The sequence below is a fragment of the Leptosomus discolor genome, chromosome 8, assembly GCF_034619465.1.
Source record: "Leptosomus discolor isolate bLepDis1 chromosome 8, bLepDis1.hap2, whole genome shotgun sequence".
In the NCBI taxonomy this organism is placed as follows: Eukaryota; Metazoa; Chordata; class Aves; order Leptosomiformes; family Leptosomidae; genus Leptosomus; species Leptosomus discolor.
The window spans coordinates 17,144,615-17,163,252 of NC_141398.1; the positions used below are offsets into that span (position 1 = coordinate 17,144,615).

At 39.2% G+C, this 18,638-nt stretch overlaps 1 protein-coding gene across 2 annotated transcripts in view; it reads right to left on the reverse strand.

The window, feature by feature from the left end:
* CTNND2 (catenin delta 2) overlaps positions 1-18,638 on the reverse strand; it is a 538,559-nt gene that overhangs the window by 168,153 nt on the left and 351,768 nt on the right. For both annotated transcript variants that reach the window (XM_086469516.1, XM_086469517.1), the window contains one exon: positions 1,220-1,352. In XM_086469516.1, the coding sequence (XP_086325642.1) occupies positions 1,220-1,352 (133 nt within the window). The remainder of the gene's footprint in view (positions 1-1,219; positions 1,353-18,638) is intronic.

Sequence of the window (18,638 nt, forward strand, 5' to 3'; positions counted from 1 at the left end):
TAACTGCCTTTCTCAGACATTAATCAATTCTTTTACTGAAAAACAAATTTGTGAATAAGGATGAGAAAAGAGTATGGGGAGAGTGTGTAGTTAAAATTTTCAGTAATACCTGTAATGAAGTTCTCTTTTCCAGTGCACATTCTTCACTTTAACGTTCACGTAAATAAATTTTTTATTATTATTTCTAAGATGTCTGAGGTGATGTACACAACCAGTGCAGTTCTGCCAGCGCCAGCAGACCACATACTTGCTTACTCACTCGGAAATGTCCTCAGAAGCAAAAAGCCTAGAAGGGAAAGCTGCTATAGCCAGATAGACCCACGGAGTGGTATGTGCTGAGGATGAGGATAATGAAGCACTAGCAAGTCAGCATCATTGCACAGTTCTGACAAATACACAACAGCAGATCTTGATCTCAGTTTACCTTTACATGCCAGGCTAAAAGATGGCAGTACAGGCAGAGATTTATATGCACACCACATGTCCCTGATTAGCAGAATCTCTGAGAGGGGCAGGGGAGGCAGCTGGGGCTGGTAACAGCTTCACTCATTCAATTTTAATTGACTCCGGTGTGTTTGTCAGATCCCTCAGAGCTGCCTGCCTTCTGTTTCAACCTGTGCCAAAAGCTGAACTGGTCCCATTAAGCACAGGGAACAAGCAAGCAAGAAGTATCAATCAGCTACAGGTACAGAACAAAGTCTATATTGCTGTTTGAATTACATTTTAGATGCAATCTGCACCAAATTTCAAGATCATAGACCAACGATCATAGTTCAAGCTACAAACCCACTGAAATTCAACTATTCACACAATTGTACATTAAAGCAGGCTTTGATTCAGAATGCTTTTGCTTAATTTTTATCTTCTGTGTTTGTAGTGTCCAAAAACGTCTCTCTGAAAATCCTAAGGAAATGCCCATATGCTTCAGTGAGACCAAGAATGTACCAGTAGCTGTTTACAGAACAACTACTGAGAAAGTGTTTAAATGGTATGCAATCAAAATATTCAAAACCAACCAAATAAAAATGTTACAATAATATTCTATGCATTTTTTACTTTCTCTAATGGTAACAAATGACTTAAGTGAAAGCTTGAGTAAAATGGGTCCAGACATACGTACATGATTTCTCTTATAACTCTTTTTAAAGTACATGTAAGCAAGTAGTGATGATAAATGTCAGACAGCACCACTGCTGAAAAAAGGGTTTATAAATCTTACCTCTGCTTTTATTTTATTGTCTCCAAAACAGAGGTGCTGTAAGTAGGCTGCAGCATTGGACTGTACTGAGGGAAATTGATGCTGTAACATCTGTATAACTTCTGGAAGCTCTGGATCTCGCCATCCAAACTCTCTGTGCAAAAGCAAACAAGAAAGATGCATCAAAATTTCTGCTATTGGTGGGTAAATTGTCAACAGTTTGGTCAACAAGACGACAGACCTGTCTTGATTTTTTTTTTCTCACTGCTTTCAGAGTAAACATTAAATCAAATATGAAGCTGTTTTTCATTTTAAACTGTACTTCCCTGCAAAAAAAAAAAGGTTATATAAAGTATAATTAGAGTAAATCACATTACGGGGTTAGGTCTCTAACTGCTAAAGTTTCCTAAATAAAAATGGCTACACTAAAACTTAATAGAAGAAAGAAAATACATGCTTATACTATTACACTTTCTCTATTAAAATTAAAATATGGAGGTTAGAATCAGGATGACAAATGGTTTGCTATGAAACACTAGTTTGTCAAAAAGTCCTTTTTACTTACTTCAATCTTTATTGGATATAAATGGCTAACTTATATACAAAGCAATGACCCCTTTTGCCTTTTAGTTTATTTTTTCCAGACACAGTCCATGCTCCATGTGAAAACGATTATACAGTTCTGGCCCTGCTTGAGCAGGGGGTTGGACCAGACGACCTCCAACCTCACCCCTTCTGTGGTTCTGTAATTTTGAAATTATACAATACACACTTACACATCGGTTTCCTTTAAAACTTTTTCATATTACTCAACCTAAAGCAGCTAGGCAAATACAAAGACTCAGTCTTTGTGCTCTTCTTTAATCCTACAAAGCATGAAACATCATTAGCATCAAATGAAACAGCTGAATCCAAGTGTGTTGAACAAGTCCCAGCAGCTATTCTGCAGCTTCCAGAACTAAACTTAAAATCAATCTGTCACTTCGGGTAAATTTTTCCCCACTGTGTTTAAGGGTAAAATAATTCATGAAAATGACTTTGAACTTTGTGTCCCAAGAGCCAGAGATGCACACGGCCACTCTGCCTGAGATACCTAATTCTCACATGCCTTTTCCATAAGAGCTTATTTTTTGTGCCATATAAATATTTTTATGATCCTCCATCTAACGCTACATGTGCAAGGTAATAGGGGGAAATTAGGGGAAAGAGGTGACCTGTGAAAAAGTTTGTAGGTTCTCTGTTGCAGTTACTATGATCACCTGGGAGTTCATTGCCCAAAAAACCCCACAGGAGCTGTTGCAGAGTCCAGCTATAATATTTGAAAAAATATTCCTAATCATTAGTTTCCTTCCCAAATTATGGGGTTTTGGCTGCACTGAGGCCAAGTGTACGTCACTGAGGGAATTCACAGTAGCTCTGCAGTCTGTCTCAAGTAAAATCAGGCATCTCACGCTTTAAGTACAACAGTTCTTCAAGACATTTCATTGAAACAAGACTCATTTCACAATAACAACGAATTATTACAGAACAGAGGTATTGTCTGTTCTCTTCTCATATGGGATGTTTGCCAGATTGAGAGTTGTCATTACAGCTGTATCTTTATGAAGATCCAGAATATAAATAAGAGATGTAAAAAAATACACTCAGAATTTTATCGGCTATTTCTCTACTGACAAAACAGATGTTAACTCATGAATATTAAATTTCACATTAAGTGCTTAATACAAAGAAACCATGAACATGAAATAATAAATCACATATGGACTATTCCAATGAATCTTTAGATGACACAGACTGTTGCGAAGCTTCCACAAGAAACATTTTGCATGTATTCAGAAAGATCTTAACATTGAATTGGTATTTTGAAAAGTCAGACATTGTAAAAGGGAAGGCTTGAAACTTTGGCAGCCAAAGATGGCAAACACCACATTTTCTGTGTATACCAGCTTACTACAACTCTGTTAACAGGTGAAAAGGAAGTGAATCTTTGGTTAAGCACTTATTCCTGTTTAAGAATGGGTAGTACAAACCTATAAACAAGCCATAAACTGGCAGAGGTGATAGAAATAATGTTATTTTATGTGTTAGCTTCCTTTTATATTTGCTTTCTTACTGTTAACACTTGTTAACAGGTTCTTCAAACATATTAGACCTGCCTCCTATATACATGGCTCTCAGCCAACCAAAGCCATCTTCCAGAATTTTTTAAAAAATAAAAATAAAAAATGAAAAACCAAAACCCACCAACCTTACTGAGGACAAATTAATTATCCTACCTCCACTTCTAATTTATTCTCATTTTCAATCCCGGATATGAAGTACAGGTGTTGGTATTTTGGAGAGGATACAAAATACCAGAGAAAACAGCTTGTACGATAAGACAGCGAGGGGGAACATTTGAAATGAGTTGTTTTACATTGAATAACTATACTTCAGAGTGTTGGAACTTCTGTCACCAGATTCTCTCCCAAAGGAAATTTCCTCCTTCATAGTATGTGTATTCCTTGAACAGAAAACAAACAACCAAAAATCCCTTTATGTGCAGTAGAACACCACAGACCCTGATAACAAGCCTAGGTTCTTCTTCCTCTTGTCCTAGAATCCAGGTCAAAAGAGGCAATGAGGGGGAAAGAGGCAAAGATCCCTTCATCAAAGGTATGGTTAATTGTGCTGGTGAACCTGCAGTCTTGACATGGTATTTATATATGAAAACAAGGCTGTACCTACTTTTCCCCTCTGATCTCTCAAAAGAAAAGTTGGCAAATAAGTGATGCATGAATAGTTGTTGGAAATGGTTGTGCGCACATTGGATGTAAATAGAAAATTAATTCAGAAAAGAAACCCTTAGCACTGAATACTGAGTTTCTCATGTAATCAGTTTTAGGAGAGATAGTGAACAAAGCAGGAAAAAAAGTTTAAAAACGCAGCCCCAGTATGCACTGTCATTTCAAGCAGATGGTCTCTAAGAAGATTATATTTTTAGTAGTTTCTAAATGAAATATGGTAGCTGTATAAAACAAACAAAGACTTCTGTCAACAGTTAAGGCTGCTTGAATAATTGTGATAATTTTAGCAGCCTTCAGGGCAAGAAGGACTAGTTTCCAGGGGTTTAAATTTTTCATGTTTTATACAAGTCTTTTACAGGTGGGGGAAAAAAGTGAGCTAGAGTGGACTTTTTTTTTTTTTTTTTAGAACAGTAAGCTTGCATCTCTATTAACAACATTTACTTGAAAAAATAACTTTTTTTTGGAGTTTGCTTAACTATTGAAAGTTAGGAAGGCTACTGGCAGAGGTCTTGAAAAGGGAGGACTGGAATTTCTTGAAGACAAAGGTATGGAACTATCTGGAATATTTTGCATAGATGTGGGGAACTTCCAGGCTATGGCTCCAAGCATATGTATATGACAAAAAACATGTACTAAAATAAAAAGCCAAACAAAAAGCAAGACAAAAAAAAAAACCTAGTAGGGAAGGAAGGTATGTTGTAGAAGTCAAGAGCTGGAATAAACTGGGTTGCACCCTGGAAAAGTAATTGAAATTAGATAGAAAAATATTTTTTACTGTCTAACAACAAAAGGCAGTAGTAGGGTCAGTATTTTATGAAGATAAGGGTCAGATCAAAGAAAGTGAGAAGGTAATGAAAATCAAATCTAAACCCATTTCTGTGAAACATCTGATATTTTGCCACATGGAAATCAGTTAAACTGGCAACATACAAGGATCCAACCCCTAGTAAAATTATAAAGTAGAATTAAGCAAAATTTGAAACTGTAGTGAATATCCTAAACAAACACTAGCTAAGCCAGTGTCCTTTATTAACATCCCCATGCTTACAAACTCTGAGTGGCAATCCACGCAGATGGTGAAACAAGACATAAGGCTGGAGTAAATCTGAGGAGACGTGCGGCATGCAATTTTTGAGAATGCTAACAAAGTATCTGTGTAGTCGATCCAAAAATGAAGAATAAACTAGCATCTGTACATGTAAGACCTTCTGCTATTGCCTACGTTTCCCTTGGAATAGCAACACTTAGCTGTTCAGGTCAGGTAAAGGCTTCTACTGGTGGTGCAGGTTTTTCCACAAGAGAATCACAGCTGTGCAAGAGCTTCACAGCTTTGGCTGGAAAGCAGCATTGGCTGTGCACCCGAAATATTTCAACAGGCTGTAACTGCATTATTTCTAGGAAGCATCCTTATCTGAGGAGAATGACCAAAGCACGCCAAGGTGTTGCACCTTCTTTCTTTGACAGAAACTATGCTCTAGGAATGTAGGCTTGATCTCATTTTGAATCCTGAAGAAGGTTTTAGCTTGAAGAGGTGACTAAGGCAGATGTTCCACGGATTACAGCAGGATACTGTTCCAGGGGTGGAAGACGACTCAAAGGGAAACACTGGGTTATATGTAAATTGGCAATATGTACGCCTAGACTATCACAACAGGCTAGATTTTATCTGTGAACAACTGAAGAGAATCAACAAGGAGCTGGACATGAGACACAACAACTCTGAAATTTAGCACCAGAAGCAGTAGCACCAAGAAATCCAGGCTGACTTGGGTACAGCAAGAATACCAACTCCTGCTCCTGTCATCGTATCACATAGACGCCAGAAAGCAAAGGAGATGCAGACTTAAAAGAGATTGTTAGTAACACAACTGAGTGCGCTGGCTATGTGGGACCACTTAAAGGTGCTGCTGAATACAGAGTATGTCCTGCACCTGAGCATTTGCTTGAAGTATGACAGAATGTTCTTCTTCTGCTACTGCAAATGCTGAAGACACACAGAAAAGCAACCCAAAATTGCTGTTACATCTGTATCTGCACTGATTTTACAAAGGCTACAAAACAAGTTTTAAAAACAGAGGTCTCCATTGGTAACTAAGGATACCGATCGCTTCTACACAGCATTGGAGAAGCAGGTGAGATGGCTCTGTGTACTCTCCATCCATTGGTCACAATGAATCTCACGAGAACTTGGGTTGTTATTTCCAATTTACATTATTAGAGCAGAACGTTCACATCTGATCAAGCAGTTGGCACAGGCAAGCACTGACACCCAGAGCTACTCCCGTCTCAGCAGCATTCCCCAAAGGCAGCGCTGTGAAGATGGCTGCTATAAAGAACCATATGCTTGGCAAAGACTGAATAACCACCAAGCGTTTATCAAAGACAGAGAATGTACAATTTTTAGATATATTTATTACAAAAACTGTATGTTTAAACCAGACTGGTCCATACGCTCCTGCCTGTCCTAATATGCATGCATATATGTAAAACAGTCTTGAACTGGTGAAGGACATATTTTCATATATGAAGTGGTGCTCAAAGGCAAAGACAATACAATCTGAGCTAAGGATAATCTTTCCTAGCTTTCTAACTCATATACATTGTGGCATTGCTAATGCCAGTATACAGGACTTTTTGCTGAACGTATGCCTACAGAGATATACCCTTCTTGTTTGCTCCCTGCCCCCCCCCCCCCCCCCCAAATAAAGCCTGAAAATCTCTTTTGCCTCATTTCTGAAAGGAGAGCTGGAGCTGTGGCAGTACTAGGAAAAAACAATCTACATGTAGCTCAGAATCAAATAGAGGAACTAATCGAAAGCCAATGGAAGACAAAAGAAAAAACAACCCCCCATGATTAAAGGAAGAAATTTAGTCCTATTAAAAATGTTTGGAAAGGAATATATCAATACTACAAGAATATCTCCCTAAGCACTTAACTCGTAAAAAAAAAAAAATCAAGAATATTTCAACATAATCAACAAAGACTGATATGACAAGGAAGAAGCCATTTAACAGTTGATTCCCTCATTTTCTTTCTGTGATTCTGTGACAGTTGGTCACACTGACACGCACTTATTACACTTAATTTATTGGTAATTAAACCTGAAGTAGTTCCTTAAAGTATTTTCCCTTTTTCAACCATACTTCACCACATGGAGACCATGGGACCTGATGAGATGCATCCACGGGTCCTGAGGGAACTGGCAGATGAAGTTGCTAAGCCACTATCCATTATATTTGAGAAGTTGTGGCAGTCCAGTGAAGTTCCCACTGACTGGAAACGGGGAAACATAACCCCCATTTTCAAAAACGGAAAAAAGGAAGACGCAGGGAATTACAGGCCAGCCAGTCTCAACTCTGTGCCCGGCAAGATTATGGAGCGGATCCTCTTGTAAACTATGCTAGGGTGCATGAAAAATAAGGAGGTGATTGCTGACAGCCAGTGTGGCTTCACTAAGGGTAAATCATGCCTGACAAATTTGGTGGCCTTCTATGATGGGGTTACAGCGTTGGTGGATAAGGGAAGAGCAACCAGCATCATCTACCTAGACCTGTGCAAAGGATTAGACACTGTCCCGCACAACATCCTTGTCTCTAAATTGGAGAGACATGGATTTGATGGATGGACCACTCGGTGAATAACGAATTGGCTGGATGGTCACACTCAGAGTTGTGGACAACAGCTCAAGTCTGAGTGGGGACCAGTGATGAGTGGTGTTAGTCAAGGGTCGATATTGGGACCAGCTCTGTTTAACGTCTTTGTCAGCAGCAAGTGGGATCGAGTGCACCCTCAGCACGTTTGCCAACGACACCAAGCTGCGTGGTACGGCTGACACGTTGGAGGGAAGGGAGGCCACCCAGAGGGACCTTGACAGGCTGGAGAGGTGGGCAAACCTCACAAAGTTCAACAGGGCCAAGTGCAAGGTTCTGCACCTGGGTCAAGGCAATCCCATGCACGGATACAGGTTGGGTGATGAGTGGATTGAGAGTAGTCCTGCAGAGAAGGACTTGGGGGTGCTGACGGATGAAAAGCTGGACATGAGGCAGCAATGTGCCCTCATAGCCCAGAAAGCCAACCTCATCCTGGGCTGCATCAAGAGAAGTGTGGCCAGCAGGCTGAGGGAGGTGATTCTGCCTCTCTACTCCACCTGCAGTGCTGGGTTCAGCTCTGGGGCCCCCAGCACAAGAAAGACATGGACCTGCTCAAGCGGGTCCAGAGGAGGGCTATGAAGATGATCAGGGGGCTGGAGCACCTCCTCTATGAGGACAGGCTGAGAGAGTTGGGGTTGTTCACTGGAGAAGAGAAGGCTCCAGGGAGACCTTACAGCGATCTTCCAGTTCTTAAAGGGGGCCTACAGGAAAAGTGGGGAGGGACTGTTTATCAGGGAGTGTAGTGATAGGATGAGGGTAATGGTTTCAAACGGAAAGAGGGAAGATTTAGATTAGATATTAGGAAGAAGTTCTTCACTGTGAGGGTGGTGAGGCACTGGCACAGGTTGCCCAGAGAAGCTGTGGCTGCCCCCTCCCTGGAAATGTTCAAGACCAGGTTGGATGGGGCTTTGAGCAGCCTGGTCTAGTGGAAGGTGTCCCTGTGCATGGCAGGGGGGTTGGAGCTCGATGATCTTTAAGGTCCCTTCCAGCCCAAACCATTCTGTGATTCTATGATACGCAAGAACATACATATCCATAGACTGTCAGCCCGGTTTGAATGATCTGCTCCGGTTTAAAAGGAGGCAGAATTACTGTATTTGCTTTGAAAATGTAACATATGAATATTTGGTACCTTTAGCACACAATTTTAGGAAATAAAATACAGAGATGTCAATCTGTGTTCCACTCACCTTGGAAAACACTCCAAATCCTTCATCATATTGTCTTCTCTATTCAAACTTGTCCAAAGAACTGTACAAGAAGGAACTAATCACCTTCATCTTTAGCCCCACAGTGATACGAACAACTTATATCCACAAGATGTAGGAACAACAGGTTTGGGCCTAATACAAACCCCTTAGGCCAGCAGAGAGCTCCCCGGTACTTCTGTTTTGTGCTTTCAAGAAAGATAAAGCAAACCCAGACTACTGGAAGAGTTAGGAACAAAACAACCTTACACAGTTTAGGCTAAATTTGGAAGCACTGGAAGTAAGGACAGAGAAAAGGCACCACAGAGGTATCTTCTATGAATAAAAATGTAAGTCCTAATGAAACAAAGAAATCCATCTATGTTATTGTTTATTCCAACTTGAAAACTGCAGCCTGTTTGGGGGGCTCTCTATGACTGACACAAATTCATCCAGTGTCACACAATCAGAGGAAGTGTAAACATCTCACCAAACCTGCAATTCTCGAATCTCACAAATCTTCACCATTTGCTTCTTCCTTTAATGGAGTTCTTAACACTTTCTGAAGAGCTGTTGTTGTTAAAGCAGCATGCTTGCCAAATGGCTTTGTAACAGTAAAAAATGATCACAATAACCTCTTCATTGCTGGGTTGCTTAATTATTTTTTTAATACATGCACAACTGTAAACCTGATTTGCTGGCAAAATATTGTACGAATGGTACAAATGGAATCAGAATGAGGAAGAAGTATTTCAGTAGAGAGTCTAACAACATTTGAGGTATGGGAAAAGTTTATTTCAGAGCTTGTCAGCTCTTGAGCAGAAAAACATTAGAGAGATATGCTTGGTCCAACAATTACTGATTTTCATTTGAGTAACACACCAGATCTACTTACCCAGGTATACTGAAACCTCTTAGTATACGCAGTGTTAGGATATGATCTGCCATACCTGGACCACTTTACCTGATCAATAATTTCACTGATGCAAATGAGCAACACTTTGTATTCTGGAAATGTACCATTTAAATATTTAAGTGCATAATAGATCAGCAGTCAACATTTGACTGCACTTCAATATGTACTTTATTTTTAGTTAAGCATGTAGCTTACGTCTTCCCTGTATTTCAAATTTAGCACAGCTGAATGTAAAACAGCTGTACAAACATTTGGCAATCCTGCCAAAAACCTGGATGCTGCTCTTGGGTTATAACATTTTCCTTGGTTCCTGCTTCCATGTGGCCTAAACTAGAAGCACCAGGCAGTAGTGCTTACACAGATTCATCACAAATGTGGTTTTTACAATGTATTTGTGCCTCCTAATGAGGTGTGCAGGAGGATGTGCTGTTGCCAGTGCACAGGATCCCTGCCCAGCTCTGTCAAGCAGTGATGGAGTTGCTCAGAATGCCCCAGGTCTTTAATAGAACCATAAACTTGAGGTCTCAGGGCTAATCCAGCACTTCAAAAAAACACCTCTCCAATACAGCAAAGGACTAAAACTCACTTCTACAATGGCAAATATACCCTCCTGCAGTTCTGCCTTTGTATTCTTTATACATTCTCCAATAAGGCATCACTCTTCTGTTTTCACATTACTTTAGATTTTAAAATAAGAAAACCATAAGAAATAAGCTTGTGAAAAGGCAAGATGAGAACTATTTCAACATAATGAAAACAGTCTGAAGCTGAACCATCTGTAGCTTTCTTGAACTTTTTTATCTTAAGAGGAAAAGATTTTAAAGATGATGCAGCTGAGTAAGATTATCTAATGACACTGGCCCACATGGTACTATTTACAGCTCTAGGTTACTGCCTCCAAAACAACATGATTACATTCAGAGGTATAAGTATCATCTGCTCAAGGTTACATTGACTTCATTTACAAATGTCTTTTTAATTGAACTTTTATGAAATAATCTTTCATGCTATCGGTAGTGATCTATAAATATTTAATTCCCTCACTCCCAGTGAGGGAGCTTTTAAGAAAAAAGTTCCCTGTGTCCTGGGGTAGCCATACCCTGCTTTAGCTGGTATAATGTTACCTTTCCTCTAGAGTGTCAGGTTGGGAGCAGAGAAAAATTACGGACTTCGCTGCTTTAGGGTATCTTTAATTTTGCCATTTGTACCATTTGGTTTGTATAGTAGGTTGGGTTTTTTTGTTTGTTTTTGGTTTTGTTAGAAAGTGGCATTTGTCTTTTGGGGCTGTTGAGCTGAAACAGTCTTGAAAACCTTGTTTTATCTCTTCCTCTGCAGGCATTTGCATATACAGGGACTGCTTCTGCAAAGGCGAGTAAGAGGCAAATTAGGTAAGCTATCAAGATGTCTTTAAGCTGCCTAATTTATCTTCTTTCTCCCTCCAATGCATAATATTTTTCTGACTCCCTACTACAGAAGGGCCTTACAGTAGCTTAGTACATTGCAGCTGTGAAAATACGCCAAGTTAACCCTTTCCTGAGAGACCAGCTCACACTTGCTTCTCTATCTACAGGAGTTCACACTTCACAGGGAAGGTTTCAGAAGATTATGACATGTAGTTCATTGGCAGAATAGCTGTTACAGATGTGGACATACTTTCCTCACAGATCAGAAAGGTGGAAACATAGACAGGAGATTAAAACAGTAGACAGACCTAAGGAATTCCAGTCTTGACTGTCATTGACTTACACTGGCAGACACAGTCATTTACTTTAATGCCTTCTCTGAGGTTTGATAAATTCTCTGTCTCTGGAGATCTGTAAATCAAAACTGTCTCCTTTTCTAGAACTAGTGTTCCCATTCAGAGGCTCTTAAGCCTTTCTGTATTTCAACAGGCGAAAAAAGGTTTTGAGGTCCTGCTCTTATCTGGCCATGTAGAAAGGTATGCTTTCTAAAGAACAAATGTACTCCACAAACCCGATTTTCCTAGGAAAACGGGAGGAGCACTTTAGAGAGGAAGATAATTATTTTATTTCCTCACATGCATCATAACACCTAACCATTGCATCTATAAAAAAAAAAAAGAGAGCAAAAAAGCAGCAGGAACAATTTAGCATTAGGCTAACAGCACCAGTGCTAACAATTCAAACCACTCTCAACCGCAGGAGAGGAAGCTGGCACACACAATTCTCCCTGAAAGTCTCAGAGCATTCATGTTATTGTTTGAAACGACCACTACCACAAGAGTTCCCAAAAGGCTTTGGGGCACTCCATCTCTCTCCAGTCAAAACTTTCAATGTTGTGTTATTAAGCACAATGAGTTTCATGATAAATGACACGATCAACACATGGATCGTCTCTCCCTGTTGCTCTCTTTGCTTGATTAAGCTTCTGGCTCCAGCAGATCTCCCGAGTCGCATGGCGGTGACAGGAGACCTGCTTCTACCCTTTACCAGCAGAGATGGCTGAAAGTCAAGCTTTTTCAGGTTTGGGAAAATAAAAAAGCAATGAAATTCAACGTTTCTCTCCTATCAGCAAATATAAAGCTTGGGCAGATCACCATTTGGGTAACTTGCCGATGACCATGGGAAAGTAGGGACCACTACGATCAGAAACTGGGTATTTTCTATGTGTGCAAGTAACAGACAACAGGAAATGCCAACAGTGCACACAGTTTAGCACAAGCTGCAGAAATACTTTTTACAGCTGGGGTGGGGACAAGGAAAGGGTGCCCATCTGAAGTATTAGAAAGTATTACTCCTAAATATCTTGTGCTATCTCATTCCTTAGTGATTACTCCATGGAGTGGCACACACAATTCTCCCTGAAAGTCTCAGAGCATTCACGTTCTGGCTGGCTTTGTTGCTGCAGAGCTGCAACTCTCACCTTATCTCCACACAAACATCCTCAGGACATTCTTATCTACGTAATACTTTGCAGCCCTCCCTGTCTTCCTTAGCACAGTAAACTCTTCAGAGTAGACATTCTTTTGATGCTTACATAATGAATATTAAACAATAAAACTTAAAGGTGACTCAAAACATCATACAAATTGATAAGCCTCAGAATTTGCCCTGAAACAACAAGTCTGGAAAGCCAAGAAAAAATCCCACATAAATGTCTAGTACTGAATTAAAAGAAACCCAAACAACAAACTGTTCTTATTTTCTTTTCTTACAACTAGACTCCTATTCAATTCTTTAGAGAAAGAGAGGAACTAATTCTGTTCATTAAAGTTGCAAGCTGTACAATTCTATAAATGCACTTGAATTTGATCTTCTTGTCAAAGGGAAATACAGACTAATAGCTTTTCTTCGCTGCCTTTATTTCAGTTTTCATTAAGCATAAAAAACCTGATCTCCTGTATGCCAGCTTGATATATCTCAATGTACAACCACCAAAACAACATAATAATGCAAGATATACTTGACACTCAGGAGACGGAAAGTTCACGGGATCAATAACAAAAGATTCAAATTGTTAAAAAATTGTTCAAATAGAAAGCTGTTAGATGGAAGGGAAAATATCCACCAGTGATGAGTCACGACACTCAAATACTATTGCTGCTTCCCATCACATGCTTTTCATCTACTTCAAAGTGCTGTAGAAATTCTAGGGAACTCTCCTAATGCAGTACATAGATATCATCATCTTCATGTCAGGCGTGGATAAAGAGAGACTGCACTTATACATCTCTCTCACAGGGGAAAAAGAAAAAAAAAATTGGCAAAAGTTAGAAGAGCCCCTATGAAATCCTTAGCCCTAGTTTTCAACTCTGAACCAAATACACTGATTCACTGTTAAGCTAACTGCAAAATGTTTTCAAGAACATAAAACTGCAGAGGATCTGGACAGCATTTCAGGGGAGCACAGGACAAGAGGAAACCTTCTGGGCCACCAAAGCCAATTTCTGACTGCAAGTCTCCTGCTATTTGGCACGTATGCTGCAGCATACATTGCTTAAGCTAAAGATACAGGGAAATTTTAATCAATCTCAGATTTTGTTGACCCTAACCACAGTTTCAGTTTATAAATGAAAAAAAAAAAAAAAAAAATTTGTCTCACATCTCCACTCAGAAGGGGTGCTTTTTTGTTGTTTCTAACAGGGTATTTCAATCTTCTATTCTACTCTAAGCTACTCTGATCACCAACAAACATAATACATATCCCACTTTTCAGAGTACTAAATCAGAAAACAAAGCTGTACTTCTGCACTTGCAGGGGGAAGTAAATAGAGAAGAGATGGTGTCTAGCTGGGTATCTAGCATGGTAACATCTCTGTTCTGTTTGGCTCACAGGATAACCCAAGGAGTCTCCACAATGACTCAAAGCCAGCAGACAAATGACGAGCTCGTCAATGAACAGATATGACTAACAGAAAGTACTAGCAGTGATCTACACCACCAGGGAAATCCACAACCCTCAGCTGCTGTGTCAGCAATAAAACCAGACCATGAACAGTGTGTCTTACCTAAAAAAATAATGCAAACGCTAAATCAGAGATTTTTTTTTTTCTTTTTTACACGGACCATAATCGGAATTTAGTGCAGAAGAGGGCTGTACATTTTATGTAAATGTAAAATGGACATCTCATATGTATATTTGATAGCTTTATCTCAGTAAAACACAACTCACAGAAAAACATCCTTTGAATGGGGAAAGCAAGCTCCTCTCTTAGTTGCTATCCTGTCAGATTATAACTGGAACATGACTTTTCTATCCTTGACAAAAAAGAATGAGGCTTCAGACTGTTCTTCACAGCACTTCTATAGAAATATTTCCAGCTTTACTGTGAAACACTGTATATATCTAATTAATCCACTGCAGAAACTAATCACACTATTGATTCAGAGCAATTGCCCTTATTAACAAATGAGAGAAATACTGCCAAAGATCTGTCATTTAGAAATCAGAATCAGTATCTTAAAGTGGTCTTTGAAACCTGAATATATTAAGGGAAAATATGTGCCTCAATCTATCAAAAACCTTGCCTCAGCCTGTGGAAGTACAGCCACCTACAGAAGAAAGAGGAATTACTTATATGGTACTTAGCTGACAGTTGTATGTATGGTGCTTACTGCCATGCAACACATCTTGGGTGTGATTTTTCATGATACACTGAATTCCAGTGCCCATTACCTTCACTGATTCAAGAATTTAGCTGGTACCCTGCAGTGTATTCTGCCAACCGCAGAAGTACAGACTGCGAAGTGCACCTTTCCCTCAGAGCTAATTCCTTTGCAGACTTTGGGCAACCTTTTCCCCCCAGTCTCCTTATTTAACCTGACAGGACAACACCACTCCCTCCGACTTTGAAACTGCCCTCTGTGTGCTCAGCTGACAGCATTGACTCCAGCCATGAAAATCTCCAGTATTTACATCCTATAGCTCTAACAACAACTGCCTCAGACTTCCACAACCAAGCTCAGATCACGGTTACATACAACTAAACAACTGGTAACATAGTCATTTATGAAACAGATTTCTGATATGTTTAGAATTAAAAGTAGTTTAAACTGTGGTTAAAGCCTTAAGCATCGATTCTGCAGTATGCACAAGTCATGTAGCATGTGTACTCTGTATGAATCTCTTCACTTTCGAGTACATTATCACTTAAGAAATTAGATTTTGCTCTAAAGTGCTTCCAAAAAATGAATAGCGGGTTCATCTGCCAGACTGATGAAAATCGTAGTGACGGGTGGTTCCAGTCATCTCTGTCAAGCCTCATTCACATACACTGAAGCCATTCTGATAATAATTTATTTCCTTCCCTCTCCTCGCCTGAGATACACTCGTATCAAGGGCTGGACAGCGCAACCTGCTTTAGGGAAGACAAGAGCATGCTTGCAGAGAACAGACACGAGAGCTCTCTGTCTAGGCTGGCAATCAAACCCGTCTCACACACGATACAGAGGCAACCTTCAATTTTCCCCCCCTTCTCTTTCCTTTTTAATAGCCACTGATGTCTGCAAGCAGAAAAACACACGTTTCTTACATATCCTTAATTTTACATTTTTGGTTATTTTACGACAAATCTGTACGGTTTTGAAATTCATATTTTAAATTGCTGCTGCAAATTTCAAAGTCAAGTTCAAGCACATCAAAGCCCGCAGATTTTCAGCTGTGTTGTTTGCAAAAGAGGAGCCTGGGAAAAGCATGAGATTTTTAGTCAATACTTGCTGTTCCTAAGCTTTCTTCTAAAGGTAAGTACAAATTCAGGTATGAGCTGATGTTCTTGATATAACTTGATAAAAACGAAACTGATATCCAGTTTCATTAAAACTCAGTTGGAAAAACCATGGAACTGTTCTGCAACAGAGGATATTATATCTGATATTATTTATTTATTAGCAGAGAAATCACCATATAGGATATTGAAATGATTTTTCTCTGTTTCATAAAAATATCTTTGTCTTCTACATTTTTTCATTTGATTATAAAGAAAGGTGATCTTACAGTAATGCTCTGTAGGCAAGATTGCAGACGAAGTTCAGAGCACACCACACTTTAGTTTGAGACTGCACTTTTTAACCACTACTTTAATTTATACTGGGGTCTCTTTCACTCCAAAGTCAATGGAAGACATATTACACTCAGAGGTGCCTTATAAAGAATTTCTACATATGAATTTACATATACAGAATTGTACATCAATTGCACAAATCAAATTACTACATTAGATTTTCCCAGAAGCTGATACTAATCTACATTAAGGAGAATGTTCTGCAGCCTTCTTTTCACACTCTCGAATGTCTGAGACGTACAGCAAACATGGGTATTTTTTGAACTACAAAATTATGTTTGTTGGCAAACTCCTCAAGGCTTTCAGTCTTTCAGATGGGGGTCAAGTAATTCTGCATTCTTCAATTTTTATTACTTTACTGCGACTATGCACCTGCACTACTAGAAGTGGTATTTAGTGTGTATGTGTCCAGCATGTAAGTGCTTAGGTTTTCCTCTCTTAAAACATACTAATCACAAATTTCAGCTTGCTGACGAACACAAAAAAATTAAGTTAGATATGCACAGCAAATAAAGTCTCTACCTTCATTTGATACATAAAGAAATCCAAAATATTTTATGTTTTGTGGAGCACAAGACACCCTGATGTTGCAATCACTTTAGTATGAATTACAGATATTTAACTGTCAAACTAGCAACCATACATTTTACTTGTACAATATATATTTTAAGCAGAAATAAAGTTAAGTATGTTAATTAGCTACTTGTGCCCACTGTAATGTCAGAATATGAAAACTGAGAAAAATTCCAGCAAAACAATAATTAAAGAGAGAGTGAGAGTACGCTTCCCATTGGCTTTGCAATATATTAATTTCTCAAGCTTTTGTATAACTGATTACATCTTTTTTTTTAACTTCTACAAGTAAATAGCAAAACTAATTAGCTGCACACTATTAAGTTAATGCACATTTATCTACAACAATTCAATTCTGACTGTGAAATAATCTTTCTAGCCCATAATTACACTCCATCTTAATTAGCATAATTTCCGCAGTGCATTCTTTAATAAAGAAGCTGACATAAGGGTTAGTCTTAAATACCAAGGATATTCTAGACAATTAGAAAAAAAGGAGACAGGCAGAGCTGCCTTAACACCTATTATATTATCAAGACAGTACACATAAAACAGAACATGAATTCAACGCTATCTGAACTATCACAAGATGCTTTCACAGAAGATAAGCAAAACACTTAAAGGGCTTGAGATGTCCCTCAGCCACTTCACTGAAGTGGTCCCATGTCCTTCACAGCTCCTTTGTCCCCTGTCACTGCATCTCATCCCCCTCACCGAGGGCAGCCAGCAGATTACTCACTATCCCATTCAGCATATTAGTCTCCTTCAAAAAGAAAATGCATATGGTCTTGCATCTCACACTAATTTGAGTGCAGGCAGTCAATTCCCACTGAAGAGAGTTGCTGTAGGTGAAAAGACAGATCAGTCTCCAGGCTCGCTTAGTCTCTGGTTCGCTGGTGAGGATTTAGCAACAAGAATACCAGTTAGTAGCAACTGAGCCTCTTATGGACACTTTATTCCCCAGTACTTGGGCTGATACCACCAAACTAGTTTTATACGGGCCACTGTGGACAATAAGTATGTGGAGGTATGTGGACAATGGCATCTGAGTACTGCTATGCTTGATGTGAACGTGTTTTGGAGGAGAGGCTCTGCTTCCTCTCAGCAACCCTCTTCTTCTGCCTAAGCCCGCAATATGCTGGGTGTCAGCATACATCAGATTTACACATCTGGGCTATGAAACGTAACCTCTACCGTAACACAACAGCCATGAGTCTCTCCTGACAATGAAGAACTAAAACGAAAAAACCCCAACACCTTGCTTGTGCCTTCATCTAACTGTTTCTAAATAATGGTAGTTTAAAATTAACTGTTATCTGAAGTCCTCTTGGGTTCTACGAAGGATTTTGACTAAATATATCCTGTTGGTGATGATGTCCTTGCACTCTTCCATAGTTATGAATGGTATAATTTCACCTGTGAAGGATTACCATTTATTGTGTGAGACGATGAAAGACACTGGGTAAGATTTTCAAAATCACCAAGGTGATTTAAAGACAAAGTCCTCTTTTCATGTAACCTCATAAAGGATTTTAATTTAATCTGGTTTCCAAAATGCCTAAGACTCTCCTGAAAATGTAGACTTCAGCTTTTAAATCACACAGGCATTTTTAATAACTTTACTCGCTCTAATTAACTTTTTATTTTGAGGTTAGTACTATTAAGCAAGACCAGAACCAAAACCATCTCTGCATACTAATCAGTCACTGAGTCCTGCTGCTGAAATGTAAAATGTGAGGAGATGTTCTAAAAGTTCAACATGAATTAAGAACAACAGAAACTGATAAATCAGTTCTTGGAGAAAACC